Genomic DNA, 25,960 nt, shown 5'->3' with positions numbered 1-25,960 from the left:
GATTTACAGAGAGAGAAGGAGAGGCAGAGAGAGAGAGGTCCTCCATCTGCTGGTTCACTCCCCAGATGGCCTCAAGGGCCAGAGCTGTGCCGATCCAAGGCCAGGAGCCAGGAGCCTCTTCCAGGTCTCCCACATGGGTGCAGGGGCCCAAGGACTTGGGCCATCTTCCACTGCTTTCCCAGGCCACAGCAGAGAGCTGGATCAGAAGTGGAGCATCCGGGTCTCGAACCGGTGCCCATATGGGATGCCAGCACTTCAGGCGGTGGCTCTACCCGCTACGCCATAGCACTGGCCCCTATCTTTCGTTTTTAATGAGAACATTAGCTCTCACTGTCCCCTGATCACTACCACCAATCAATACTCACCACTGTCACTGTCACCACCACCACCAATATCATCACCTCCAAGTCCCCTGCTACAACCAACACCACCATGCTCACCACCACCATCTCCACCATCACCGTTACTACCACCACCAAGAGTGTCTCTACCATCATTACTGCCAACAACATTTCCATGGTAACCAACACCATCATCCCAACATCACCGCCTCCACCAGTACCATCACCTCCAAGTCCCCTGCTACAACCAACACCGCCATGCTCACCACCACCATCTCCACCATCACCGTTACCACCACCACCAAGAGTGTGTCTACCATCATTACTGCCAACATTTCCATGGTAACCAACACCATCATCTCTACCGCCTCCACCAGTACCATCACCACCTCCACCTTTAGCCAACACTACAGCCAGCTTTACCCTCCAACTCCTCCATCACATTTACCAACACCTCCACCGTTTCCACCACCATCATCACTGACATTACCTCCAGCACTCACCACACCACCACCACCTCCGCCACTAACCTGGTACCAACGTCACAGCCCTCACACCACCTCTGTCACTATCATTGTCTCCACCACCTCCACATCCACCTGCACCTGTGGATCCGTGCTGCATCCAATCACTGGGACAAGACTTTGGTGATGCATCCCAAGTCCCCTCACGATGACCGCGGGGAAGTCTGTTTATTCTCCACAGACGAGGAAACCAACTGATGGAGTTTAAAGCATCTTCCTCATGAGAAGCAGGCAGCTGGAATTCTAATTCAGCTTTTAAATTTGGATATCGTTTTAGGTACTCTGAGAGCCTCCGGTAGGTTTCCTCATTTTTGTGAATTTGTTAACTAAGTTTGGAAAGTTACCATAAATAAAGCATGACTAATCAAAGGAAAACTTGGTAGGAAACATGCAGAGAAAGTATATTTTATGCATAAACGCAAGCAAAGGTTCTTGCTGTATCAGATAGAATTTCAGTTCTAGCATTCGTTTGTAGCCAGAAGTCTTAGATTGGAATGTCGACATGTGTTCAGATTAAATAAATCTGGAAGGACATATTCTAAAAATCCAGATTTCTTGGGAATTCAGTACATTGGTGTTTGAAATTTCAGGGGCTCTGACACAGGTGCTCAAAGGTGATGCTGGAGGCTGACCGGGGCTCCTGGACAGCCAGTGTGTGAGGTGGGGGGCTGTGCCTCTCTGGGGATGCAGGTACCCATTTGTCTGGCAGTCAGCTTTCTGCCCTCCTACCTCAAGGTAGAGTATAATCCTGCCCTTAACTGGAAAATTTCTTTGGATGATGGTTTTAACATTTATGCTGAGAACGCATGTCTACTTGGGATACAGGGAGGAGACAGGCTGGGCTAACAGAGGACATCTTGATGGGGATCACAGCTTTAGAGGGTGGTCCTGAAGCATTTTTTTTTTAATTTGACAGACAGAGTTAGACAGTGAGAGATAGAGACAGAAAGAAAGGTCTTCCTTCCATTGTTTCATCCCCAATTGGCTGCTATGGCCGGCGCACTGCACTGATCTAAAGCCAGGAGCCAGGTGCTTCTTCCTGGTCTCCCATTCGGGTGCAGGGCCCAAGGACTTGGGCCATCCTCCACTGCTTTCCCAGGCCACAGCAGAGAGCTGGACTGGAAGAGGAGCAACCGGGACTAGAACCCAGCGCCCATATGGGATGCTGGCACCGCTGACGGAGGATTAACCAAGTAAGCCACAGCACTGGCCTGTCCTGAAGCTTCAGCATTGGAAACCAATGGCTAAAATGGGTCAAAAAGAATGATGCATTTTCAGGAAACTAAGTGAATGATTCAATGTTGGGGAAGGAAGAACTCTAGTAGGGCTCTAGAGACATGTTTGGAATCTGGGTTGCAGGACATGGGATGCAATGGTTAATTTTAGGCATCAGCTTGACTGAACTAAGGAACACCTAGCAAGCTGGAAAAGCATTATTTGGGGTGTGTCTGTGAGGGTGTGTGCAAGTGAGATTAGCTGGTGTCTCTGTGTAGAACAGGTGGGAAGACTTGGCCTCCCATGGGCAGGTGCCGTCATGGACAGAATACATAGAGCAGGTTGGCTGATCCCTCGCTCTCTGAGAGCTGGGAAAGGCTCCACCCACCGTGGACATCAGAACTCTAGGCTGTAGCCCCTGTGCTGGTGCTCAGCCTCCTGTGACAACTGCATCCTTGGCTCCCTGGTTCTTGGATTGACTCGTGCTCCTGGCACTCCGGGGTCTCCAGCCTGCACGCCACCTGCCCTGGGACTTCTCAGATGCCATAACCACGGGGGCCAATGTCCCTAATAAATCCCTCTTCGTGTGTCTGGATCTTGTCGTTTCTCTCTCCCCCTGGAGGAACCTGACTTGTGCATTGGAAAAGACAGATTTCCTGGGAAACCACTTAGACCTCGCCCCCTCCCTCCCCAGATCTCAGCTGGGTTCTGCAGTTGTCTCTCCAGACCAATGCCTCCTGGACAGATGGTCCTCCCAGCCTGCCTGAAGAAGTGTGGGCACCCAGCTCCCGACACACCCAGCTCGTGAACACCCAGGCATAGCCTGCCCTTCTTCCTTTTAACTCTCAAAACCCCACTCGGGGCCCAGCCCCACCCAGAGGCCTCCATCCAGAGCCTCTCCTTGGTCTAGTCTCCCCATGACCCACCACGGACTCAGAAAGAACCGATGGCTTCCACCTCTGCCATGGCCCCCATTCTGCATTCAACGTCTGGATTCCAAGAATTTGCGGGGAGCTCCTAGGACCTAAGGACACTCACACACATGGGGTTCAGCACCCCCTGCTCCTCCTGTCCAGATCAGGGCTTGCCCACAGCTGGTGCTCTCAAGGCATGCTGGGAGTTGTCAATGAACTCATGGGAAATTTGTGGCATGAAAAAAAACCAGGCATGATTTCAGTTTTTTTTTTTTTTCTGGCACCCAAATGAACTATCTGTTAACTCCATGAACTTGTTTGAAGGCCCCTTGTACATGAAGCGAAACCAAAGTGCTAATTGCGGTTGGCGGCCACTGCAGGTTTATCATCAGACTGGATTGGGAGCGTAAAATCAGAAGTGCCTGGACCCAGGCCCGTGACTTCGCTGACGAGCAGGGGCCTGGGTCAGTGGCTGCAGAGGAAGAGCCCTCCACGGCCCTGCGGGAGGGCCCTGGCACGTAGGTGCAGGTGGAGAGCTGGGCCAGGACCTGGGACGACAGCATGAGGTGGGATTTGGCGGGTCCGGCTTGATTTTGCAGGTGCCAGTTTATTTGTACAACACTGCTCGTTTTTCCCCATCTTAGAAGGATTCCAGAGGGACCAGCGCCATGGTACAGTGGGGTAGGCCACAGACTGCATGCCAGCATGCCATATCGTAGTGCTTGTTCAAGTCCCAGCTGCTCTGCTTCTGAGCCAGCTCCCTGCTAATGCACCTGGAAAAGCAGCGGGAGATAGCCCAAGTGCCACCCACATGGGAGACCTGGATGGGGTTCCAGGCTCTTGGCTTCGGCACGGCCCAGCCCCGGCTGTTGTGGCCATTTGGGGAATGAGCCAGTGGATGGAAGGTCTCTCCCTGTTTCTCTCTCTCTGCCCATCACTCCGCATTTCAAATAAATAAATTTCGAAGAAAAGGACTCTGGAAAGTTTGTCTCCTTCCTCAGCCACGCACAGGGCTGCAGGTTATATGTGACGAGGACCCAAATGTTCCCTGCGGATGTCCCTTGGCAAGCTGCCCTCTTAACACTCGTTCCAGAGGACTTCAGGACACAAACGCACGGGGACAGGAAATGAAGGGAGCTCACTTCCACTATGTACTCAAGACTCCACACAAGGAAACCTTGTGAACACTGGCTTCCCTAAGTGGGTGTAGTCTTTTTACCTTTCTCCAGTCACTGCGACTGTGCCAGGACCCCAGGGCAGTGGGTCTGGGCCCCGTCACATTTCCCGTGTCATGGCTGTCTCTCCAAGCCTCAGGCTGCTCCTCCACTCCTTGACTTTGGGGCCAGCGAAGATCCTGGCTCCTTTGTATTCCTTTCTCTTCCCTTTCCTCTCTCCCAGCGCCCTTTCTCCAGCCCCTGAATCCCTCCCAACCCCCACCTCCTTCAAGAAACCTTCTCCTCTGATCTCCATGACAACAGGAGCACCCTGTCCAGTTATTTGCAGTGTTGCCTGTGACTGCATTTCCTGTCTTTCCCTATCAGCCTGCGGCTGCCTGTGGCAGAAGCACCGCCCCTCTACAGGAGAGTAAAGGCCAAGCTATGCAAAGCACGGTCCACAGAGGTGAGTGAATTAGAACAGGCAGAAAACCACCACCCGGGCTGCTCCCAGCACTATCCTCCCCCGCCCATCACGTGCAAATGGACTCGCTGTGTGCGCAGGATTTACCTGTGGAAATCTCTGGAAGTCTGCATTCGCAGAAGCTTGCCTTACTGGGTCGGGCATGGGGGGTAAATCCACGGAAAAATGCACTCCCCCTTGAGAGTCCTTCGGATTCACTTAAAACGTCCCCCGTCCTCGTTTCTCTTACAGTCCAAGAGTGGCCGGCTGTCCTGTTCACCTCTGTGCACTTCCTCCAGCCCCACACCCACAGCCGCCACACAGTCAGCCATCAGCCCCTGCTGCGAGTGGGGGGCTTGCTCTGAACACATGTGAACTGGGAGCATTCTGTCCGAAGCCCTGGGTATCGGGGATCCTACAAGTGACTCAGCAACAAGAATGGGGCCACTATAAGTGACTCAGCAACAAGAACAGTGCCACGGTTAGCAGATGAAAAGGAAAAGAGGAGGCGTCTTCTCCCACTGGGGCAGAGGGCTTGTCAGAGGAGGGGCCACTCCTCTGAGACTGCAGGATGAGCAGCGCGGGGCTGAGGAGGGGACGATGCTGTAAGAGAAGCAATCTGTTCACACAGCTGCAGCCAGGTGACCCAGGAATGGGAAGCAGCTCAGAGTGATCCTTGGGTAACACGTTTGTGGGGAGCATGGGTTGGGGGGATTACAGTAGGAGCACTGATAAAGCTATGGAAGCACTCGACAGAAAGTATAATTGCTATGGGTTAATCAAAAAATGTTAAAATGGGGCCGGTTCCCTGGCGCAGTAGGTTAATTCTCCACCTGTGGCGCCGGTTCAAGTCCTGGCTGCTCCACTTCCAATCCAGCTCTCTGCCATGGGCTGGGAAAGCAGTAGAAGATGGCCCAAGTCCTTGGGCCCCTGCACCCACGTTGGAGACCGGGAAGAAGCTCCTGGCTCCTGGATTTGGATCAGCTCAGCTCTGGCCATTGCAGCCATCTGGGGAGTGAACCAATGGAAGGAAGACCTCTCTCTCTGTCTCTCCTTCTCACTGTCTGTAACTACCTCTCAAATAAATTTTAAAAAATATTAAAACATGTTTAAGGAAGTAGGAATGCTAACTAGCCTAATTTGATCATCACACGTATACACGAACCACACATTCCACAAAAACGTACAACTCCAAGAAGAACCCACGGAATCTGTAGGAGTGATTCTCAGAGCGTGGTACCCCTGTCTCCAGCATCAAAGGTCACACGGGAAATTGTTGGAGATTCAAGAGCCAGGCCCCACTCAGACTTTCTCAGTCAGAAACCCGTGCTGGGGGTGGAGCCCTAGATCCATGCTTTAACAAGCCCTGCAGGGGACACTGGTGCACCCATTGTCCTTGGCATTGTCGGGGGTCACTAAGTGACTTTAGATCGGCCTCCCCTGAACTATTTAGCTCTAAAGCAGCCATTGTATGTTCCCTTATTTTTCAGGTTAACAAACCCCTTTTCCTAGTCTCTTTGTAGAACAAATGAGAACAAATGCAAACAAAATTGTAAGACCTGTGTGGTTCTGTCTGTTGCCTGAGTACTGGTCACACAAAGTCCCAAAGGAACCGGGTTTCTGGACAGAGCACTGGGAGGGCATCGCGGGTTGTGAGGAAGCAGCACCAGAGAAAGGATATTTTCACCGTGCCCCTCTCCTTAGAGTCGCACTGTACTTGACATGGTATCTGTATCAAAGATCTGAGAATCAGGGTATGTGTAGACACACGACTCCCTGCCCCCAAGTTATTTGCAACCAAGGGGCTAGAATAGAATTTGTTTGCACTTTGTTTGAAAGGCAGAGTCACACACACACACACACACACACACACAGATCTTCCATTTACTGGTTCACTCTCCAAATGCCAGCAACGGCTGGAGCTTGGCTGGGGCCACAGCCAGGAGCTGGAAATTCAATCTAGGTGTCCCACCAGGAAGGCAGGAAACCAATCACTTGATCTATCGCTGCTGCCTCCCAGGGTCTGAGTTACCGGGGAGCTGGAGTCAGGAGCTGGGGCTGGGATCCAACCCAGGTGCTCGGATGTGTGACACGGGGGTCTTATCTGGAGTCTTCACCCCTATAACACCACCCCCTTGGTAGGTCTTCAAAGTAGAACTTCCCCTTATGTTTGTGGACAGTAAAAGTTCTAAAATGACAAAGAAAGAAGGCAAGTAGGTGGAGAGGTGCATGAGGAGACAAATGGAGTCCCAAGACCCCCACGTGTGTTGGTGAGGACTGGCAATGTGGTAGGGGTCCCTGGCCAGGACGCAAGGATGGGAATGGAGCCGCCTGGACTGGGGAGGGGGGACAGAGGGGGAGAGACAAGGGGGTTTTGTGGAGGGGTGGCCTGCGCCAGTTCCATGTAGGGGAGCGGTGGCCATAGGACCCTGTGCTAAGCAGGCCTGTTCAGAGGAACCCAAAGAGACCAGGGTCCCATCCCCGGAAGGTTGCTTTTCACTTCACCATGGGAAAGATGTCCTGGGTGCTTTCAATCTATGCCTAAAGAGCCTATGGACAGGAAGTTACCTATGATGTCTTCCAATCGGGGATGGCTCTCTCCCGAAGCCGCCTCCCAGCCCAGGGAAGCAGGGCTGGCAAACGGCAGGCCTGGGCCAAATCCACTCGGCCGCTTGTTACTGTGCAGCTCTTGGTGAGAAACGGTTCTCCTGGCTGTTGTGCCTTTAACGTTTTTAAATGGTTGAAAGAAATCAAAAGAGGAAGAGTATTTCATGACATGAGAAAACGATGTGAACTTCACATTTTGACTTCCCCCAAGTAAAGCTTTATGGGGTCATTCACGTCTGTACTAACCGGAGCTGCTTTAGTACTGCAATAGCAGAGTTGAGTAGCGAGGACAGAGACCAAATGGCCCAAAAAATCTTAGACATTTCCTCTTTGGCTCTTTTCAGACCCCTATGGGACTGCGCTGTGGACTGCACCAAGGCGTAAGGTGGAGTTCACTCTGTGGGCTGGAGCTGGAAGAGGGGACGAGGCGAGGAATGATACACAGATGGGAGTTTGCGGAAGCCAGGGTTTGGGCTCACTGCTTGATGGAGTCAATTATCCTGCTTTTATGCTCACTTAGGTGGCAAAGTCCTAACGTGTGCTTCATCAGAAGAAGACAAGTTATGTTTTCATCAACAATTCAGGTCACAGACCTAGTATCAGCCCTGGACACCCTTGTCCTGATTTAGCAGGAGAATGAGTTATTTACCACTGGCTTGTATCTGCACTCGCGCCATGGAGGGCTTAGCCCAAACCAGAAGAATCTCAGGGCACTGACTCACATTGAAAAACCACCCTGCAGGTTACTCTGTCTGCCATGCCAGGAGCATGCTAGAAGCATGCAGGCAAGGAGACCCCAGGGGACACTCTGGCTCTGTAATGGGGGGCTATGCCTGGCCATGTCCACACCCAGAGCGAGCCCCAGATTCTCTGTAGGTCTGTGAGAGCAACAAAACGCCTTCCCTGAATCAAATGTTCCCTTTCAGGGCATTCTTGCTTCTGAAAGTCGGTAAGGGGGACTGGCACTGCAGCACAGCAGGTAAAGCTGCTACCGGCAATGCTGACACCTCATGTGGGTGTCGTCACGTCCCAGCTGCTCCACCTCTAATCCAGCTCCCTGCTAATGGCCTGGGGAAAGCAACGGAAGACGCCCAAGTGCTTGGGCCCCTGTTACTCGCATGGGAGACGAGGCTGAAACTTCTGCTCCTGGCTTTGTTCTGGCCCAGCCTTGGCTGTCACAGCCATTCGCAGAGTGAACCAGGGGATGGAAGATTTCTCTCTCTCTCTCTCTCACTCTCTTCCACCCTCCCTCTCTCTCTGTAACTCTATCTTTCAAAATAAATAAATAAATCTTATTTTGTTCTTTCTATAAATAAATCTTATTTAATATTTGATTGAAACCTTGAAGAAGTTTCAATTAATTTTTATATAAGAGGCAGAATGACAGATAGAAATCAGCATTAGCAGGAAGCTGCAGTCAGGAGGCAAAGCCAGGAACTGAACTCGGGCACCTGGACCTTGGCTGCAGGTGTGCTGGCAGGTGTCTTACCCACCAACCCAAATACCTGCCCCCAACATGGCTTCTAAGCGTAGATGGTCACCAGCAGGGAAAGCAAGAGTGATTATATCCCGTAGGAAGGTGAATTTGTTTTATTTCCTATATGTCTATGATCACTTAAAGAACAAAGATCTTTTTTCTTCAATCTCAATTTAAAATTTCCGAAGGACCATCCTAACAGGAAGAATCCATCACAGAAACTGAAGGATTTAAAATGAGTTCTCAGAGCTTTTAATACAAAGAGGAACTGTCGTTAGAAAACAACAGGAAGTTGTCTTGAACGAGAGCTCAGTGGCTCCCTTGCTGTGCGGTCAGAGGTGTGTCTGAATTAGTGTGATGAACTTGACAGCACACACGGTGCTTTCCTGCCCTGCCTTGAGGGATTCCAGACCCCCTGTGGGCATAAGACGTGCACAGGCACTTCCCTCACCCTGTCCTGGCCGGAGTCCTGCATGCAGCACACCCTGGCCAGCTTTGTCCAGCCCCTGAGCAAACAATGTCCAGTTCTTTCCCTGCCTTTGGAGAATGTCCATGACACTGTTTGGTGTGCACCCAAATCTGTATTGGATATGTGTTTTCCTTTCTCTTTCCTTTGACTTTGCAGTCTAACATTTCTACCCAGTTTATAAATTTATCTAGCTTACTTGATTTCTCTGAAAGGATGAATGTCATTGGCAAGACGCCTTTCTGGCTGCTAAAAACACTTAGCAGTGTGCATGTTCACCCATTTACTTGCTTGGTGAATGACACTGAATTAATTTCCAACACTCAGTACTGTGTCCACTTTAACATGATCTTCCCATTTGTTCTCTATGAAAAGTCAAGCCAGCATTCACGAGAACTCGCGAAGCTATCAGACCATCTTCTGATTGCTTTTCTAATTACTACCCATTTACCTACTATTAGATTACTTAAAATAACCTCTTTTGTTCAGGCAAATTTCACCATCTTCACACTTATGGTGAGAAGTCTGTTATCACAAATGGCAATGCTGACCAGAGTCATCAGGGGCTCAGGGTCCAAGGGGGGGATGAAAGCCAGGGAGGTTATTCAAGGAGCACCTTGCATGCTCATCTCCGCTAACCGCCGTGGGCATCCAGTCAGCACTGTCAGCACGGTGAGATGTAGAGGAGAGAGCATGCCACCCAGATGTGTTTATTTGTCTGTGGCAAAGCAAAGGGCGCTGGAGCCGGAAATGGAGAAAAGGGTTCAGGTTTCCATAATAAGAAGGGAAGGGGCTCGCCCACGCTCATTTTTGTTAGGTGCTGTCATGGAGTGGTAATCAATGTGGCTGAAGTCTAATTTGTCCTTTAATGTTGTGTTGTTGTTACATACAACATACTTGATGTTGATGTGCTTAATGTATGTTAATCCGACTTTATGCATAATGTAATGAAATATTGTCAAGTTATATTTTCTATATTCACTTTGTACTGCAAATATTACAAGAGTGCTCATTTATATTTTATATATGACATATATATGCATCTCTTAAGGTTTCATGCTTAAAATTGTGTGTAGTATACTTAATAAACAAGTTATTTTCAATATTATTCTGAGTATAAGTAATTTTTGTCCTAATGTTCCAACTTTAGAACTTGATCCACAAAGCATGACATTGATGTACGAAATATAGACCTAAGCCTGGTCAACAATATGTCCAGAATATTCTTTGAATAGTCACAACATCATGTCTCCACTTCAGAACTCTTATTTGCATGTCTGATGATACAAGGGAACTTCAAAAAGTTCATGAAAAAATAGAATTGAAAAGTAAGTTCATTTTGGTGTAAAATTTTGATATCCATGTATATAGATTTTTCAAAATTCATATTTCCATGAACTTTTGAAGATCCTTCATATGACCTATAAGTCAAGGCAAAAATACAATCCTTGATTCCTAACTTAGTAATAACCTAACAGTTTATAACCTCACACAGGAAACAGACACTGGGATGCCTAGTGTTGAATATCTCATCGTACGCAGTTCCTCCAGGCCCCGTGTGCAGCTCTCAAGAGCCCACCTCAAAGCATCTCCAGCTTTGTGACGACAGGTGGCATTGGCCCTAATCCTCAGTCCAAGGTCAGTTAGCCATCAGGTACAGCCTTCGTCACTGAGTTTTGAATCAAGAAATCCAGCGTCTGCTAAGAGCCCTGGCCAACATCTCCTCCCAGCATTCCTAGAGCCCCAGACCTGAGCCCCAGACTCCCGGTGGCGGAGCAGCCCGTGCAGGGGCTCATTGACTCCGAGACGGATGGGAAGACGTGACAGGCGTTTGAGGAGATAGACTAACGCTGGAACTGTCTGCAAACCAATTAACTTTCTAGTTGTGCAGTCTTCAGGTTCTTTATCAAACACATCATCAGTAATCTCTAACTAATATTCTGATTTTTGAAGCAGAAGTAAAACATAAATTATCTATATGATACAGTTATATTTTCTTATGCATGCCTTTTTGTTTTTCAGAGTTTGAAACAGGCTCTAGACGATGAATCCTTCCTTGTCATTTGCGTTGCTTTTGCCTCATCTAGAAAACTGCCATCGTCCCCGAGTTACTATTGAAGCACGGCTCTGCCATTTTAATTTTCTCATCCCATGGCATTTACGAGCTCATTCTGAGCCTTCAACTTGCACTGATACTGGCCCTTGGTCATCTACCTATGGACTTAGATGGGTGGGGTGCAGATATGCCCATTTCTTAAAAAAATGGTGACAAATCGGGGCCAGTGTAGTGGTGTGTGGGGTTAAGCTGCTGCTTGGGACTCCACACCACATGGAGGTACCAGGAAGAGCCCCAGCTGCCCTGCTTCTGATCCAGCTCCCTGGTGATGTTTCTCGGAAGGCAGCGAAAGATGGCCCAAGTGCTGGGGTCCCCGCCACCCATGTGGTAACCAGGATGGAGTTCCTGGTCCCTGGCTTTGGCCTGGCCCAGCCCTGGCTGTTGTGGCCATTTGGGGGAGTGAACCAGCAGATGGAAGACTTCTCTGTCTGTCTCTGCCACTCTGCCTTTCAAATAAATAAGCAAATCTTGAAAAATCACAATAACAAGCCCACACCACGTTAGAGCTCTCCTGCTCTTTGCCTTTCAGTAAGTCACAGAAGACGCCCACAGGAAAGGCGGTTGGTCTCCTTGGTGGAAAGAGCTCAGAGACTCTTCCTGTGTTGGGGGTATTTCACCACAGCACGCACTAGACCCTCCCCCGTGTAGACTGCAGTCGGGATGCCCTAACAGCCAGGGGCCTCCCCCAGGGTGGTGTCTGAAGCACGCAACACGTCAGAGGCCATGTGACACGGGACACGTGCCCTACAGGCCTCTTCCTCCTCCACTCACGTCCACACTCATTCCTTCACTCTTTCATTTGCGCGTGCTGCCTGTCCCCATCACCGGAGGTCAAAGGTGAGGGACTCTGCCTGCCTTTAAGGAGGCTGCAGCAGTGCAGAGGAGAGGTACGTGGTGCAGAGGAGAAGCCAGGTGACAGGAGCTTCCCTGCCGTCACCAGGAGCAGCCGGTCACATAGAGGGGGAGCTATGAGCTCCACGTTGCAGAGTTACCCCTCAGGACTGCACTGGAGAGCTGGGCATTCACGGAGAGCATGGACAAGGGCAGGTAAGAAGGTGGCACCTGTTGGCAGGTGTGGCTGGGGGCAGGGGGTGGCCATGGCTCTGGATGGACGTGTGCACCCCGGGCTTGGTGGCTTTGGGTGCCCTGCGGGATGGGCCATGAGCAACATCTACAGGACGTGAAAAGTTTTAGATCTGAAACTCCTCTGTGGTGAAAGTAATAACTAACATGAAAACGGGGAAGTGGTTTCTCTCTCGCTGGATGGAAGGTGATGTGACAGTGGGGCTGCTTGGCCAATGACACTTGCATTGATGTCTGTCTCGAGCCACCAGTGTGTCCCTGACATTTAAGAGACAAGGCATGAGTGAGAAGACCTACTATGCTTGTGGACTCCCTTCCTCCCTGGGTGAGAACACAGTGAAAATGATGAAGAAAGAGGAAACAACACACACAATGAGAAATCCAGAACTGGAGTAGTAGTACAACTGTCCCGTTCGGGCCCAGTGATAGCAGCTACGACAGCTGTCTCAAGAGACCTGACTAATTCTCAAAGTAGCTCCACCTACCAGGTAAGTGCTCGGCCACTGGCATCAAGATCCTGAGACAATGGTGTCCCACAGTTCTGGTTTGTGACCAGCTTGCACCAAACTATAAAGCAATGCTGCTTCCTTCGTAGAGAGAGTTCTTTCTGAAGGCCACATCGGCTGAATGAGACAACGTGTGGTGGGATGCTGTTGTCTACACTGTGGCTCAAGTTTGCTTCCTCTCCCAGATACTGGAGACACAAACACAATGCACACACTGACCCACAGCCGGTCTGCACCTACAGCCACGCTTGGGGAGAAGCCAACTCCACGGTCCCTGCCCAAGAGCTGTCTGTTAAGTGTCTATCTTGAGAACAGACCAGTTAGGGGCACATCCAGGCCTTCTCCTCTCTCTCTGCCAACTCAGCAGTGGCCATGCGAGTGAGACAGTCAGAAAACATCTCCACTGGGCTGACGCTGGGGAGTGGGTCAGAGATGTCAGCGCCACACCCGTGGCAGGGTGGGGGGTACCAGTGCTTAGGATCTCAACCAAGATCAGATAATTAAAAGATGAATGCAAGCAACATCATTCTCTGCAGATTCAGAATCTGCTGTGAAAGCATCAAAACATGGATATAAATACAGTCCTGTGTCTCCTCATAAGGTTCTGGTCAATAAAGACCAGACACACAATGGGGGTTCCGTGTGATTCTAGTGCCCAGGGATGCCATGGCCATCTTAGCTGGTGTGAGCACACCCTCCCATGTTTGCACAAGAATGTTTGCATCACCCGGAACATACCCTGCCCTGCACTGGATTTTAGAACAGGGCTTTCAATTTGATTTTGAATAATAAGACATCATTGTCTTAGCATCATCGGAACCCTGCACGTGAGCGAAGGGCCCCCATCCTGGAAAGGGACGAGGATGCAAGCCTGGCTTTGCTTACCTTCCAGGTGACCCTGATGCTCTGAGACGAGATCGGCTCCAGGTGGACTTCCTGAGGTGGGCCGTCAGGAGCTGCAAGGACCAGAAACCCACAGGCAGGTTAGGCAGGGCCGGCAGAGCACAAGGACACCACACGGCCTCCTCCAGGACCCGCATGTGCTCCCACACTCCGAGCAGAGCAGCAAAATCAGTTTGGCACCATCAGTGTGTCCCATGTTTCTCTGCTCTTCGGAGAGAGGAGTCTTGGGCCCCCCCCCCCACTGCACCCCTCCCCATCACGCCTTTGGAAACTGGATTATTCAACCTCCAGTTTGAGCAACTGAAGGGGTAAAGCAGGAAGTGGTGAAACGCAATGTCCTGTATGGGGCGCTGTCCATGGTGCCTGCTAAGAGCCTCCTCTACCTCCTGAAGGCTGTGTTCATGGATGTGGTGCTGGGGTTCTCTACGTGGCTCAGAGCTACTGGGTGGAAGGAAGGGAAGAAGGAGGAAGGGAGGGAGGGAGGGAGAGAGAGAAAGAAAGAAAGAAAAGAAAAAAGAAAAAAGAAAAAAGAAAAAAGAAAAGAAAAGAAAAGAAAAGAAAAGAAAAGAAGAAAGAAAGAAAGAAAGAAAGAAAGAAAGAAAGAAAGAAAGAAAGAAAGAAAGAAAGAAAGAAAGAAAATCAAGTTTCCTTTGTACTGTATGCTTGTTCTATGTGCTTTCCAATTAAAAAACCTATGAGCCAGGGGCTCTAGGCTGAGAGAAGAATAGATGGTGGAAAGGAAAACCAATCGTGCAGCTCACACCAACCCATTTCCAGTGGCTGTGCAGTGAGTCCGACAGTCACAGAGAGACGATTCTGGCTGCTCCCAGTTAGGGAAGGTCAGTGGGTGTTAGACACCTGCACACTAGGTACATAGTGTGGGAAGAAGAGATACTGACCACTTCTGCCTCATTGTCCCTGATGTAACCAGAGCGGTCAGGGGCACATGGTGATGCAGGACACCACAACACAGCCAGCACCCAGGCGTCCTCCTGGGAGCAGAGGCAAGCAGTCCCCTGACAGTCAGTTGGCAGAGGCACCTTCAGACTGGGAATGTGTTGGATTGATGACACTGACATCACTGCTGACCTGCAGTGGAATCATTGCTGTAAATGTGGCGATGCCAGTTGGCAGGAGAGTGAGCAGCATGTGGGGAGGTCAGAAAGCAGAAGCGGTGACTGCAAACTGACTCTGAAAAGTTTGGAGTGGGGCTGGTGTTGTGGTGCAGTGGGTAAAGCTGACACATTCCATATGGGCTCCAGTTCAAGTCTTGGTTGCCCCAACCCCCTGCCAATGCCTAGGAAAAGCAGAGGAAAGTGGCCCAAGTGTTTGGGCTCCTGCCACCCATGTGGGAGACCTGGAAGAAGCTCCTGGCTTTGGCTTGTCTCAGCCCTGGCCACTGTGGCCATCTGGAGAGTGAACCAGTGGATGGAAGATCTCTCTCTCCCTCTTTCTCCCTCTCCCTCCCTCTCTCCCTCTCTCTCCCTCTCCCTCCCTCTCTTCCTCCCTCCCTCTCCCTCTCTCCCTCCCTCTCTCCCTCTCTCTCCCTCTCTCTCCCTCTCTCCCTCCCTCTCTCCCTCTCTCTCCCTCTCTCCCTCTCTTCCTCTCTCTCTCCCTCTCTCCCTCCCTCCCTCTCTCCCTCTCTCTCTCCCTCCCTCCCTCCCTCCCTCTCTGTAACTTAGACTTTCAAACAAATAAATAATTCCTAAAAAAAGAAGAGTTTGGAGTAGCAGGGAACACATGAACCCTTACAGATGAAGCACATCTGCGGGAACCCATGGGCAGGGCTGGGCGGGGTCCTTGTTGTCGAAGGAAGAGGGAGTTTTGAGGGGTACTATGGTGCAGTCACATGGTTGCTGGGCGTCTGAATCTTTCTGCCTGAGTTCAGATCCTGGCCTTGTTAGCAGGTGCAGTCTTACTTAACATCTCGGAGACTCAGTTTCCTTCTCTGTCTAATGGGACCATAGGTTTATGTCCTAGGAATGTTATGAAAACAATGTGCTGTCAGCAGAAGGAGCTGTAGTGATACAACTACTGCTGGGTGTTTCCAACTAAAGGGAGTGCAGGGGAAACTTTAAACAGTGAAGAAGACGTAAAGGTGAGTGTCCTGCCTGAGACGGAAGCAGGAGACGAGGAGTGAGTGGTGGACCTGGGAAAAGAGGCCCCTGGCACGGGCAGAAGCTGTGGTCAGGCTCCCTGGGGACTTGGCGGATAGAAGCAAGTTTCTATTTTCTCATCAAAATGGAGTCACCTATTCCAGGCTGCCCCGAGGATGTCAAAATCCTCAGATGCCCGAGTCCCTTATATAAAACAGCTTAGTGTTTGCACATCAGTTAATCACATGCCCATGTACGTAGATCTTTATCTATGAAAATCTACATGTATACCTATGTCTATGGGAAGGAGGGAGAGGGGAGAGAAAGACAGAGAGACAGAGACAGAGAGAGCCCCACAATGGTTAGGGCTGGGTCAGGCTGAAACCACAAGCCAGGAACTCAATCCAGCTCACTCCTGACCCCCGAGGGTCCGCATTAGCAGGAAGCCAGAGTCAGGGGCGGGGCGTGGTGCTCTGCGAGGTGCTCTGATGTGTGATGTGGGACACGGGCAGCTCACCCGGTGTCTTAACAGTTAACAAAATGCCTGCCCCTCTGACTCCAGGCTACTTATAATTCACAACACAAGGCAAGCAGCGGGCACGCAAATATCTGTAGAGTAGGGGAATCGGGATAGAAAACCATTCTGGGTATGTTCAGTACACACCCAGTTCTGTTTAAAAAAAACTATTATTCTTTCCCAACACAGTTGGTTGAATTTATTGGTGCAGAATCCACAAATACCAAGGTCTAACCACAATAAAACAAAAAACAGAATAGAGAGCTGTGGCTTCAGGAAGGCCATGAAGGCTTGGAAAGCTGCTGGGGCCTGGAGAAGGGACTTAGCGGTGAAGGGTGAGCTCAGAGGAGCCAGCTTGCTTGGGCTTTTAGGAGATTCTGCCTTTGTGTAGGAAAACAGCTGGCCTGGAAGTGGGCAGAAGCGGTGACTGTGGGCAGGGGAAATGGACGCTCTGTCACAGATCAGGGAGAAAAGGGGGCCCAGGGCTGCCCCAATCTCAAGGAAGGGCAGGGGAGGCTGATTCCACAGATTGGGGCTGATGGCCCTGGGAGAGAATGACAAGGATGGAATTCGAGAGATGAGGCCAATTTCCCAGGAAAGATCTATCTGTGTTTAGAAATACAGACGTGAAGGGACATGGGGGTGGTGGTGCGGCGTCTCATGCCAAGAAGGCGGGAGCTTGCTGTGTGTTCCCGTCTACACCCTTGTTGCCTGTCTTGCCAATGCCACCAGTGATTCTGCTCCCTGGTTGCTGTTCTCATGGCCTCTGAGCTGGCAATGGCTCCTGTCTGGTCCCTAAACATTTCTTTCTTTATTTTTTTTAATTTATTTTTTGACAGGCAGAGTGGACAGTGAGAGAGAGAGAGAGAGAGAGGCAAAGAGAAAGGTCTTCCTTTTACGTTGGTTCACCCCACAATGGCCGCTGCGGGTGGCACGCTGTGGCCAGTGCACTGCGCTGATCCGCAGCCAGGAGCCAGGTGTTTCCTTCTGGTCTCCCATTCGGGTGCAGGACCCAAGGACTTGGGCCATCCTCCACTGCACTTCTGGGCTACAGCAGAGAGCTGGCCTGGAAGAGGGGCAACTGGGACAGAATCCGGCACCCTGACCGGGACTAGAACCCGGTGTGACGGCGCCGCAGGTGGAGGTTTAGCCTGTTGAGCCGCGGTGCTAGTAAACATTTCTTCCAGTCTTTAATTTACCCCATTAACAGGCGTGGGCCCAGAGCATGCCACAGACGTCTCACGTCCACTCCCACGACTGGGCCTGGCCTCCTCTTGCTGCTTGCTCCCCTCAGCCCCCTCGGGCCCAGCTCGTCCTGCATCTTGGTGGAGTCCAAGTGCCCCTGGCTCTAGGAAGGTCCATGCATTGCCCCCCCCCCCCCCATTTTTCTTCTCCCTCCCTCAGGTCTTGTCTGGGACCCCCCATGGTGGGCCTGGGGACTGCACTAGATGTGCTGTCTGTCTGTCGTTTTCAATAGACACAGGCACTGAGCAGACTCCTCCCTTTCCAAGGGGGTGATGCAACTCCCAGGGGCTGTATCCCCAGGCGAGCACCCTACTCCTCACCCTCCTGATTCTCAAAGGTGCTGCTAGCTCTGAAGTCCACCCCAGAACATAGCCTGGGGAGGTGTCGGCGTTTGGCCAGTCAAGATCATTGCTGTAAAAGCCCACCAGCTAATTTCTGCTCGCAGGATCAAGCCCCTTGGGCAGGAGTCCTTTGCAGCAGACCCAGTGAACTCCCTGAGACCAAAGCTCTCTCACACTGATCTTCTGTGGTCAGTGAGAAGCAAGAGGGACCACACGAGAAATCCCCGACGCTTGGCACTCAGCCGAACTTAGGAAGCAGCCAATTGGTCTGGAGCCAGAGGTAGTGGTGCACTGTCATCTGAGTCCTCTGGGTGTGTCTAAGTGTGTCTAGGCGTGTCTGGGCATGTCTGGGCATGTCTAGCTATGTCTGGGCATTTCTGGGTGTGTCTGGGCATGGCTGGATGTGTCTAGGCGTGTCTGGGCATGTACAGGTGTGGCCTCAGTGTGACCCTCTCAGGAGGGTGTCTGGGTGTGTCTGGGCATGGTCTCAGTGTGACCCTTTCCGGAGGGTATCTAGGCATGTCTGGGTGTGTCTAGGTGTGTCTGGGCATATCTGGGTGTGCCTGGGTGTGTCTAGGCGTGTCTTCAGTGTGACCCTTCAGGAGGGTGTCTGGGTGTGTCTGGGCATGTCTGGGTGTGTCTGGGTGTGTCTGGGCATGGCCTCAGTGTGACCCTCTCAGGAGAGTGTCTGGGTGTTTCTGGGCGTTTCTGGGTGTGTCTGGGTGTGTCTGGGCGTGTCTGGGTGTGTGTAGGCGTGTCTAGGTGTGTCTAGGTATGTCTAGGCATGTCTGGGCATGTCTGGGCATGTCTGGGCATGGCCTCAGTGTGACCCTTTCTGGAGGGTGTCTAGGCATGTCTGGGTGTGTCTAGGTGTGTCTGGGCATGTCTGGATGTGCCTGGGTGTGTCTAGGCGTGGCTTCAGTGTGACCCTTCAGGAGGGTGTCTGGGCGTGTCTAGGCGTGTCTGGACATTGCCTTAGTGTGACCCTCTCAGGAGAGTGTCTAGGTGTCTGGGTATGTCTGGGTGTGTCTGGGCATTGACTCAGTGTGACCCTCTCAGGAGAGTGTCTAGGCGTGCCTGGGTGTGTCTAGGTGTGTCTGGGCATGGCCTCAGTGTGACCCTCTCAGGAGGGTGTCTGGGCATTTCTGGGTGTGTCTAGGTGTGTCTGGTTATGTGTGGGCGTGTCTGGGTGTGTCTGGGCATGTCTGGGTGTGTCTAGGCATGTTTGGGCATGTATGGGCGTGGCCTCAGTGTGACATTCTCAGGAGGGTGTCTAGGCATGTCTGGGTGTGTCTGGGCATGTCTGGGGAGTGAACCAGTGGATGTAAGATCTCTCTGTCTCTCCCTCTCTCTATGTAACTCTTTCAAGATAAATATTTTAAAAAAGAGATTACAACCCAAGGCAAATTGAATCCCTAATTCCAAAGGCATTGAGGACCAAGCATTAGCATGTCCGTCCACTTAGCAACATGGGAAGACTGTTGACATTTGTCATGTGAGAAAGGACTTCTACTTTTCTGTACTGAAGCTGCCATATGAAGCTGCCCCTCGCCCCAGAATATCCACCTTTTCTGGGAAAGCAGCAGACAAGAGATTGGGACTAACGATGGATGTGACTTTCCAAAGTCAATGCTCTCTGCATCTCCACAGAAGCCAAAATTGCTTACTCTGTAAAGCAGCAGTAAGTAGAGACCATATTTATAATTTGTAAAATCTGTGCAAGGTAAAAGTCAACGCAACATTTACTAACTCTGTGTGGCTGAAAATCCAGCCACGGCAGATACCTGGGTTTCGCTGCGGTTCCTCTCCCCTCCTGGACACTCAGGGGCTGCCAGGCGGCCCACATCTGCCTTCCTGAGCCAGCTCCTCTGTGCCAGCTCCCAGCCCAGTTAGCTCCCTGCTGCCTGACAACTGTGTGTGCCAGGAGGGAGACGACTCAAGCCTCAGTCCTCTACTCTGCCCTCAGGCCACGCTCTCCCCTTGTGTGAATGTCCTGGCATCAGCCAGCGTCCTGTGGCCTCATTGTTCATTGGATTGGGCTCAGTCACCCCAGAGGGAAGAACTCCCAAGTTTCCATCTCTGGTTTCCTTGCTGGGGAATGTATGGAGAACCTACCATGAGAAAGGTCCTAAACTGGCCAAGGATACCTCCACGTTTTCTCCCGTATGTGGGAGTTCTTAAGTTTTTCTCTCTTAAAGTTGATCTAAGTTTACAATAGTGACTACTGGAGAGGGAGAATGGTGAGGGGGGGCTGGAGGGAGGTTGGTGACGGGCCCCAACCGCAAGCTGTCAGAATAACAGGCTCCAGAGTTGCTGCACAGAGGGGCGGCTGTGGCTCACTGTCAGGTATTAGCGTCACCCGTAGGTAGCGGCAAGTTCAGCAGAGGAGCTGGCACCCAACACGGAGGGAGGGTTGAGGGTGGGGGGAGGGTGGGGGCTGGGGGGGATGCTGACTGTTGGATTTTGATTTCATCATTTCTGATGAATGTGTCTGTTGAAATATCACACACTGGGCCCCATAACTGTGTATTAGATGTTGATCAGAAATTTTTAAGTGTAAGGAAAAATGGGTAAAAGAGGATTTGGAAACTGCCCTGTGGTTTTTACATCCATATATTCATCGTGGGTAGAAGTGGGTGGGTGAGAGGCCTGGTCTCTGTTGGACACAGGTGACCGAGACAGTGGTCAGTTGAAAAGAAAATAAATCAAAGAAACAGATTTTCCAGATGGGGACAGGCTGAATTCATTTAATAGCTTTTTATTTAAAAAGAACTCGTCCATTTAAACTATTTATTAATTTAGCTTTATCACGTGTCACACACTGAGCTAGTTGCCTGGGGTTTTGCAGTGAACAAAACAGGCAGCAATTCCCATCCCTGCTGGGGTGTACGAACCAGAGGCCATTAACAAATCAACAAGTCACATGGTGATATGGACCATTTTTAAAAAGGAGAGGAGACCAAGTTTGCCAGAGTGGGCAGTGGGCTGAACGCTAATGGAGCGGTCTGGATACGATTTACGGAGATTATATTTGAGCAAAGAATTTGAAGTGGTAAGAGCAGAGAGAAGAACATTCTGGAACATTCCAAAGAGTTCTGGAATGTTCCAGAAAAGAAGCTTCTCCCTCAGGTCCAGGCCAGCACAGGGCAGGGCTGCCTCTCTGGAATGTGATGATTGAGTGCAGGTCCATTGGAAACCCAGCTCTGTGTCGTGGTCCTCCCGTAATCCAGACCCACCGTCTCCTGGTGGGCCATGAAAATTCAGTGTCTTTTCAAGGCCCTCGTGCATAATGGAATCTCCACATGCCATGCACAGATTCATAATGAAAATGATGGTGGGATCAGCCACCCCAAAGAGTCCCAAGGCACAAGGTGACGGGCGACCCTCCGGGTGCAGCTGCTAATGGGGACGCTGGTCTCTGGCGAGGGTCAGCTGTGGCCTGGCACATCAGATGCACTCTGGCCCATTAAGAGCTGATCTTGTTAACTGCGACAGTGTCTCCACTTACTCTCCTGACTTCCCTTCTTGGGCGGACTGTTGTTAGCAGGAGCTGAGGAGAGCAGGCCAAATGGTGTGATCTTTGCTAAATGGTTGTCCTCTGAGGTCAAGTGTATTAGGGGGCTAATAGCAGATTTGTGCCTTTTCATGTAAAAGCAAACTTGGCGTGGTGGCGCTGGGACAAGGCTATTTCCAGCATCAGGGAGGGTGCTGGTATCATTGTCAGTGTGATGATTTTTTTCTCCAGGAAGATTTGCAATGGGCCAAATCTCAGGTTCCCAGGGTGGCAACGCCTGCTTGTATACGGGGCCAAAGGGTAAACCTTCCAGGCTTCACAGGCACATCTGGGCTCTGTCACCTTTTTAGGACATAAACACTGTTCTCAGCTAGAGATTCGTACGTGAGACTTGGTCACAGGCTCTGGTTTGCTGATGTCTCCGTGAAAGGAGGGTGGGGGACCGGGGTTGCTGGGGATGTGTGGCCAGCCCAAAGGGAGCCACTGGATGACCCGCATACCCCAGCTGGCTGCTGCCAAACAAGGGCTTGAGAGCAACTCAAAGTTGAGGTTTTAAGCACTGAGCAAGATTTTTTAAGAATTGCCGTCTAGGCCGGCACCGCGGCTCACTAGGCTAATCCTCCGCCTTACGGCACCAGCACACCGGGTTCTAGTCCTGGTCGGGGCACCGGATTCTGTCCTGGTTGCCCCTCTTCCAGGCCAGCCCTCTGCTGTGGCCAGGGAGTTCAGTGGAGGATGGCCCAAGTGCTTGGGCCCTGCACCCCATGGGAGACCAGGAGAAGCACCTGGCTCCTGCCATCGGATCAGCACGGTGCGCCAGCCGCAGCGCGCCAGCCGTGGCGGCCATTGGAGGGTGAACCAACGGCAAAGGAAGACCTTTCTCTCTCTCTCTCTCTCTGTCCACTCTGCCTGTCAAAAAAAAAAATTTCAAAAGATTCGCACAACAGTGGGCACACTCAAACCCAGCACAGCTGGCACCCTGGGCTGTGGTTCATGATGCAGGCCACGCTCGGGATTGGGGAGCCTGGCTCCCAGCGGTGCCGACGGTGCCAGCTTCATCCTCACTCCCCTCTTCCTCCCTCTGCCTCCCAGCTGCACTTCTACCCTCCTCTGCCTTTTTTGGGAAGCCCTTGTCTTAGGCTTCTGTCTTGATGTTCTCACAAAGCCACAGACACAGAAATCCACATCCCGCAGGAGTGAGCGTCAAGGTCAAGGTGCGGTCTCTGGCTCCTTCCACACAGCAGAGGGTAGACAGGCGTCCAGGGGCCTACTCCACTGACCCCACTCACCAGGAGGCCACCCTCATGAGCTGACCACCCCTGCAGGCCCCCGTCCTACAACTACTGTGCTTGGGACTGGGTTTCAACATAAGAAAGGTGAGGGGACATGAACATTAGACCTTGCACATATATGTGTTCATGTATGTACTCACTCTCACACACGCATACATAAGCATACACATACATATACTCAAACACATACACTCACTCATACACATGCACATGCATGTACATACCCACTCTCACACACACATAAGCATACACATACACAATACACATATGCACACACATACCCCCTCTCACACACATACACACATAAAGACACTCACACATACACATCTACATATATACATGCCCACTATGACATATGCACATAAACATTGACATACACCATGCACACATGCATACACAATATGCCTACATACACACTAACACACATTCACAATACACACATGAAAATGCACAGGTACACAGGTACACACACATACTCACACACATATATACACACACCCATGTCCTCTGTGATATATACACATAAACACACACACACATACTCACATGCATACATGCATACTAACATACACATTCACATTACACACATGAATATGCACAGGTACACAAGTGTACACACATACATACACTCACACACACTCTGTTCCCTGTTATGTCCATTCCCAAGACAATCCTCTGAGCCACGTTTCTAAGCACCCATCCCACACATACGAGCAACCTGCCTATGCCAGACACACCAAGAGACGCAGCCCGGGGGGCACAGAGCCCCTGAGGTTGACAGGACGGAGATGAGGATGTGGTCCAGTGCTGCAGTCTAGGGGAGGAGGCACTAACCCCAGGCAGGGGTGGGAAAGGGAGCGCTCAGAGCGGGGTGGGCACCTCTGCTTTTCCAGAAAGAGTGCAGAACAGGGGATCTAGACCTTGGGGGCCTTCTAGCTGGGGGAAGAGGCCCAGCAGGCGGAGAGCAGCACAAGGCCACGGGAGTCCCGGGGCAGTGAGGGGAGCCCCAGACCCCGACACCTCACAGGCTCGCTTCCTCGTCAGGGGCCGGGGAGAGGCATCCTCTGACAGCGCGGGGGTCCGCAGCTTCCTGGCGCTTCCTGCCGAGGATTCCCACTGTGGAGGGGAGACCACAGATGGAAGGGAAGGGGGCGGCGGGGTGGAGCGAGGTCATTTCAGGTTGACTGCTAGGAAGACGGCCCGTGGGCATCGGTGCCAGGAGCAGGTGCAGCCGCTGGGGCAATTCTAAGGAGGGGAGCCCAGGGCGGGGCTGTGGTATCCTGGCCCACGGACGCCACACCCAGAGCCTGACTCCCTGTCAGTCACACAGCCCTCTGCACCAAGCTCCATTCTGCAGCTCTGCTGGGCCCCAGTCTGCTCCCCTCATCACGTTTCCCCTGAATATGAAGTGAGGCAGCTGTGGGGTGGGGGCTGCCACAGCCAGCACCCTGGTAGACTCCAAGAGGCAGCAGAAAGAGGCAGCTGCCCTACAGGGACTGGGCTCTGAGTCCATGCTGCTCACCTGGCCTCCTGGCTGGGGAAGAGAGCTGCTGCCATGGCAACCGGCAGCTGCAGCTGGGGTCATGCAGGACAGGGAATCAAAGGCAACAGCCTCCAAGCGCAGTGGTGATGGGGACACGGCTGCAGGTGCTCAGCCAGGAAGACGCAGGCCCCGGGGGCCAGGGGCAGAGAGGAGCAGGTGGAGCGAGTGTGGCTACAGCAGAGGGTGGAACTTGGGGTAAAGGTGGGGGCTAACTTCCCCCCACCATCCAGCACAGTGGAATTCCAGGGAGTGAGTGATTTGTTCGAGTAAATATTTAAAGGAGAGTCTGTTTTGGCAGGAGCATGTTAATGTGCATTTCCCACTTTGGAAAAATGCAATGTGCTTCGCGAGCCTGGACAGTTTCTCCCATTGATCAGGGAGGTCTGTGTACTGTGTACTGGGGGGAGAGGCAGCTTTGGGTCCATTTACAGAGAGGATCCAAGCCTCAGAAGCGGCTGCCCTCCCAGCCTGGCATAGAGGCCTCCGCCCGCCAGCCTTGAAAGCGAATTTGCAGAACTGGGCACTGTTTAACAGTTCAGGAAGAACAGTTCACTCCAGCCCATCTCCTGGAGGGCAGCGCTGACCACACACACCAGGAGTTAGTGTGTTGTCTTAGATCGGACCCAGCAACCCCACTTCTTGAAATGAAACAGAAGAAAACCATCCTGGAAATGGCAAAAGACACACCACAGGGTGCTCATCACAGTGGCATTTGGAATAATGAAGAAGTCCAACCAGGAGGGATTGGCTACGGCGATGGCAGGAGATGAAGTCACAAGTGGCGGGGAAGCCCTTCAGGGATGGACAAGCTCCAGGGATACCTGGAAGTCCATTAGTGAGGACTGAAAGCCGACACAGACCTCAGCTTGCCCAGCTGGGGACACTGAGCACCTCACTCTTGCGGGTGGAGAAACGGGTCCAAGTTCTGGCCCCACCTCCGTAGGCACAGCTGTCCCGCTCTGACAGTCTGCACGGTTTGCGGCTGGACATGCCGTTCCCTCTGAGAAATGAGCCAGGCCTCGGCTCCTCACCTTTCCCCAGAGGAGCCGGGCGCACCAGCTTCCTCCTCCCCTCCTGCCCGGAGCTGGGTCAACACCCACGGCTCAGACCTCAGGAAACCAGCCAGTTTCACCGCAGGAACCAGCAGGGGGCGCAGTGTTACAGGCTGTGTATATGCCCGAGGCGTGCTGGTGTGTGTGTGTGTGTGTGCGTGTGTGCACTGCCTCTGTGGGTGAGCATGGTGCACACGTGTGTGAGTGGCGACACGGGTTAAAGAAGCAGCGGACTGGTTCTACCAACAAGGCCTAGGATGGCTCTAAGCAGGGGCCTGTGGACACTGCAATGTCTTCAAGTGCTGCTCTGCCTCTATGTTTTCAACACTGAATATGAAATGCCTTATAGCAGGAAAAACATGGATACCTTGTATCCTAAAAACCGATGCTTCTACTCAACAGAACTCTGTGGATCCCCCACCTGCCTTACACGCTCTCGCTCCTCCCCGGGGTGACCATCTCTTTATCTTCCCGTCATATCTGGACTGGCTCCCGCATCAGCCTGGATCCCACACACCCGAGCCAAAGAACTGTAACCCCGCGTGGTGCTGGGACCCTCACCAGACGCTGGCCTCGTGCATCTGCTCGCAA

The 25,960-nt window shown here is 51.8% G+C and overlaps 1 protein-coding gene across 4 annotated transcripts in view; it reads right to left on the bottom strand.

The window, feature by feature from the left end:
- DSCAM (DS cell adhesion molecule) overlaps positions 1-25,960 on the bottom strand; it is a 718,036-nt gene that overhangs the window by 114,312 nt on the left and 577,764 nt on the right. For all 4 annotated transcript variants that reach the window (XM_089330520.1, XM_070071799.2, XM_089330521.1 and 1 more), the window contains one exon: positions 13,752-13,822. In XM_089330520.1, coding sequence (XP_089186646.1) covers positions 13,752-13,822 — 71 coding nt within the window. The remainder of the gene's footprint in view (positions 1-13,751; positions 13,823-25,960) is intronic.

Source organism: Oryctolagus cuniculus, chromosome 4 (assembly GCF_051225735.1).
Source record: "Oryctolagus cuniculus isolate XC-2025 breed Fujian yellow rabbit chromosome 4, ASM5122573v1, whole genome shotgun sequence".
In the NCBI taxonomy this organism is placed as follows: Eukaryota; Metazoa; Chordata; class Mammalia; order Lagomorpha; family Leporidae; genus Oryctolagus; species Oryctolagus cuniculus.
Note: the sequence above shows the minus strand (reverse complement) of the source record. Positions and strands in the feature narration are given on the sequence as shown.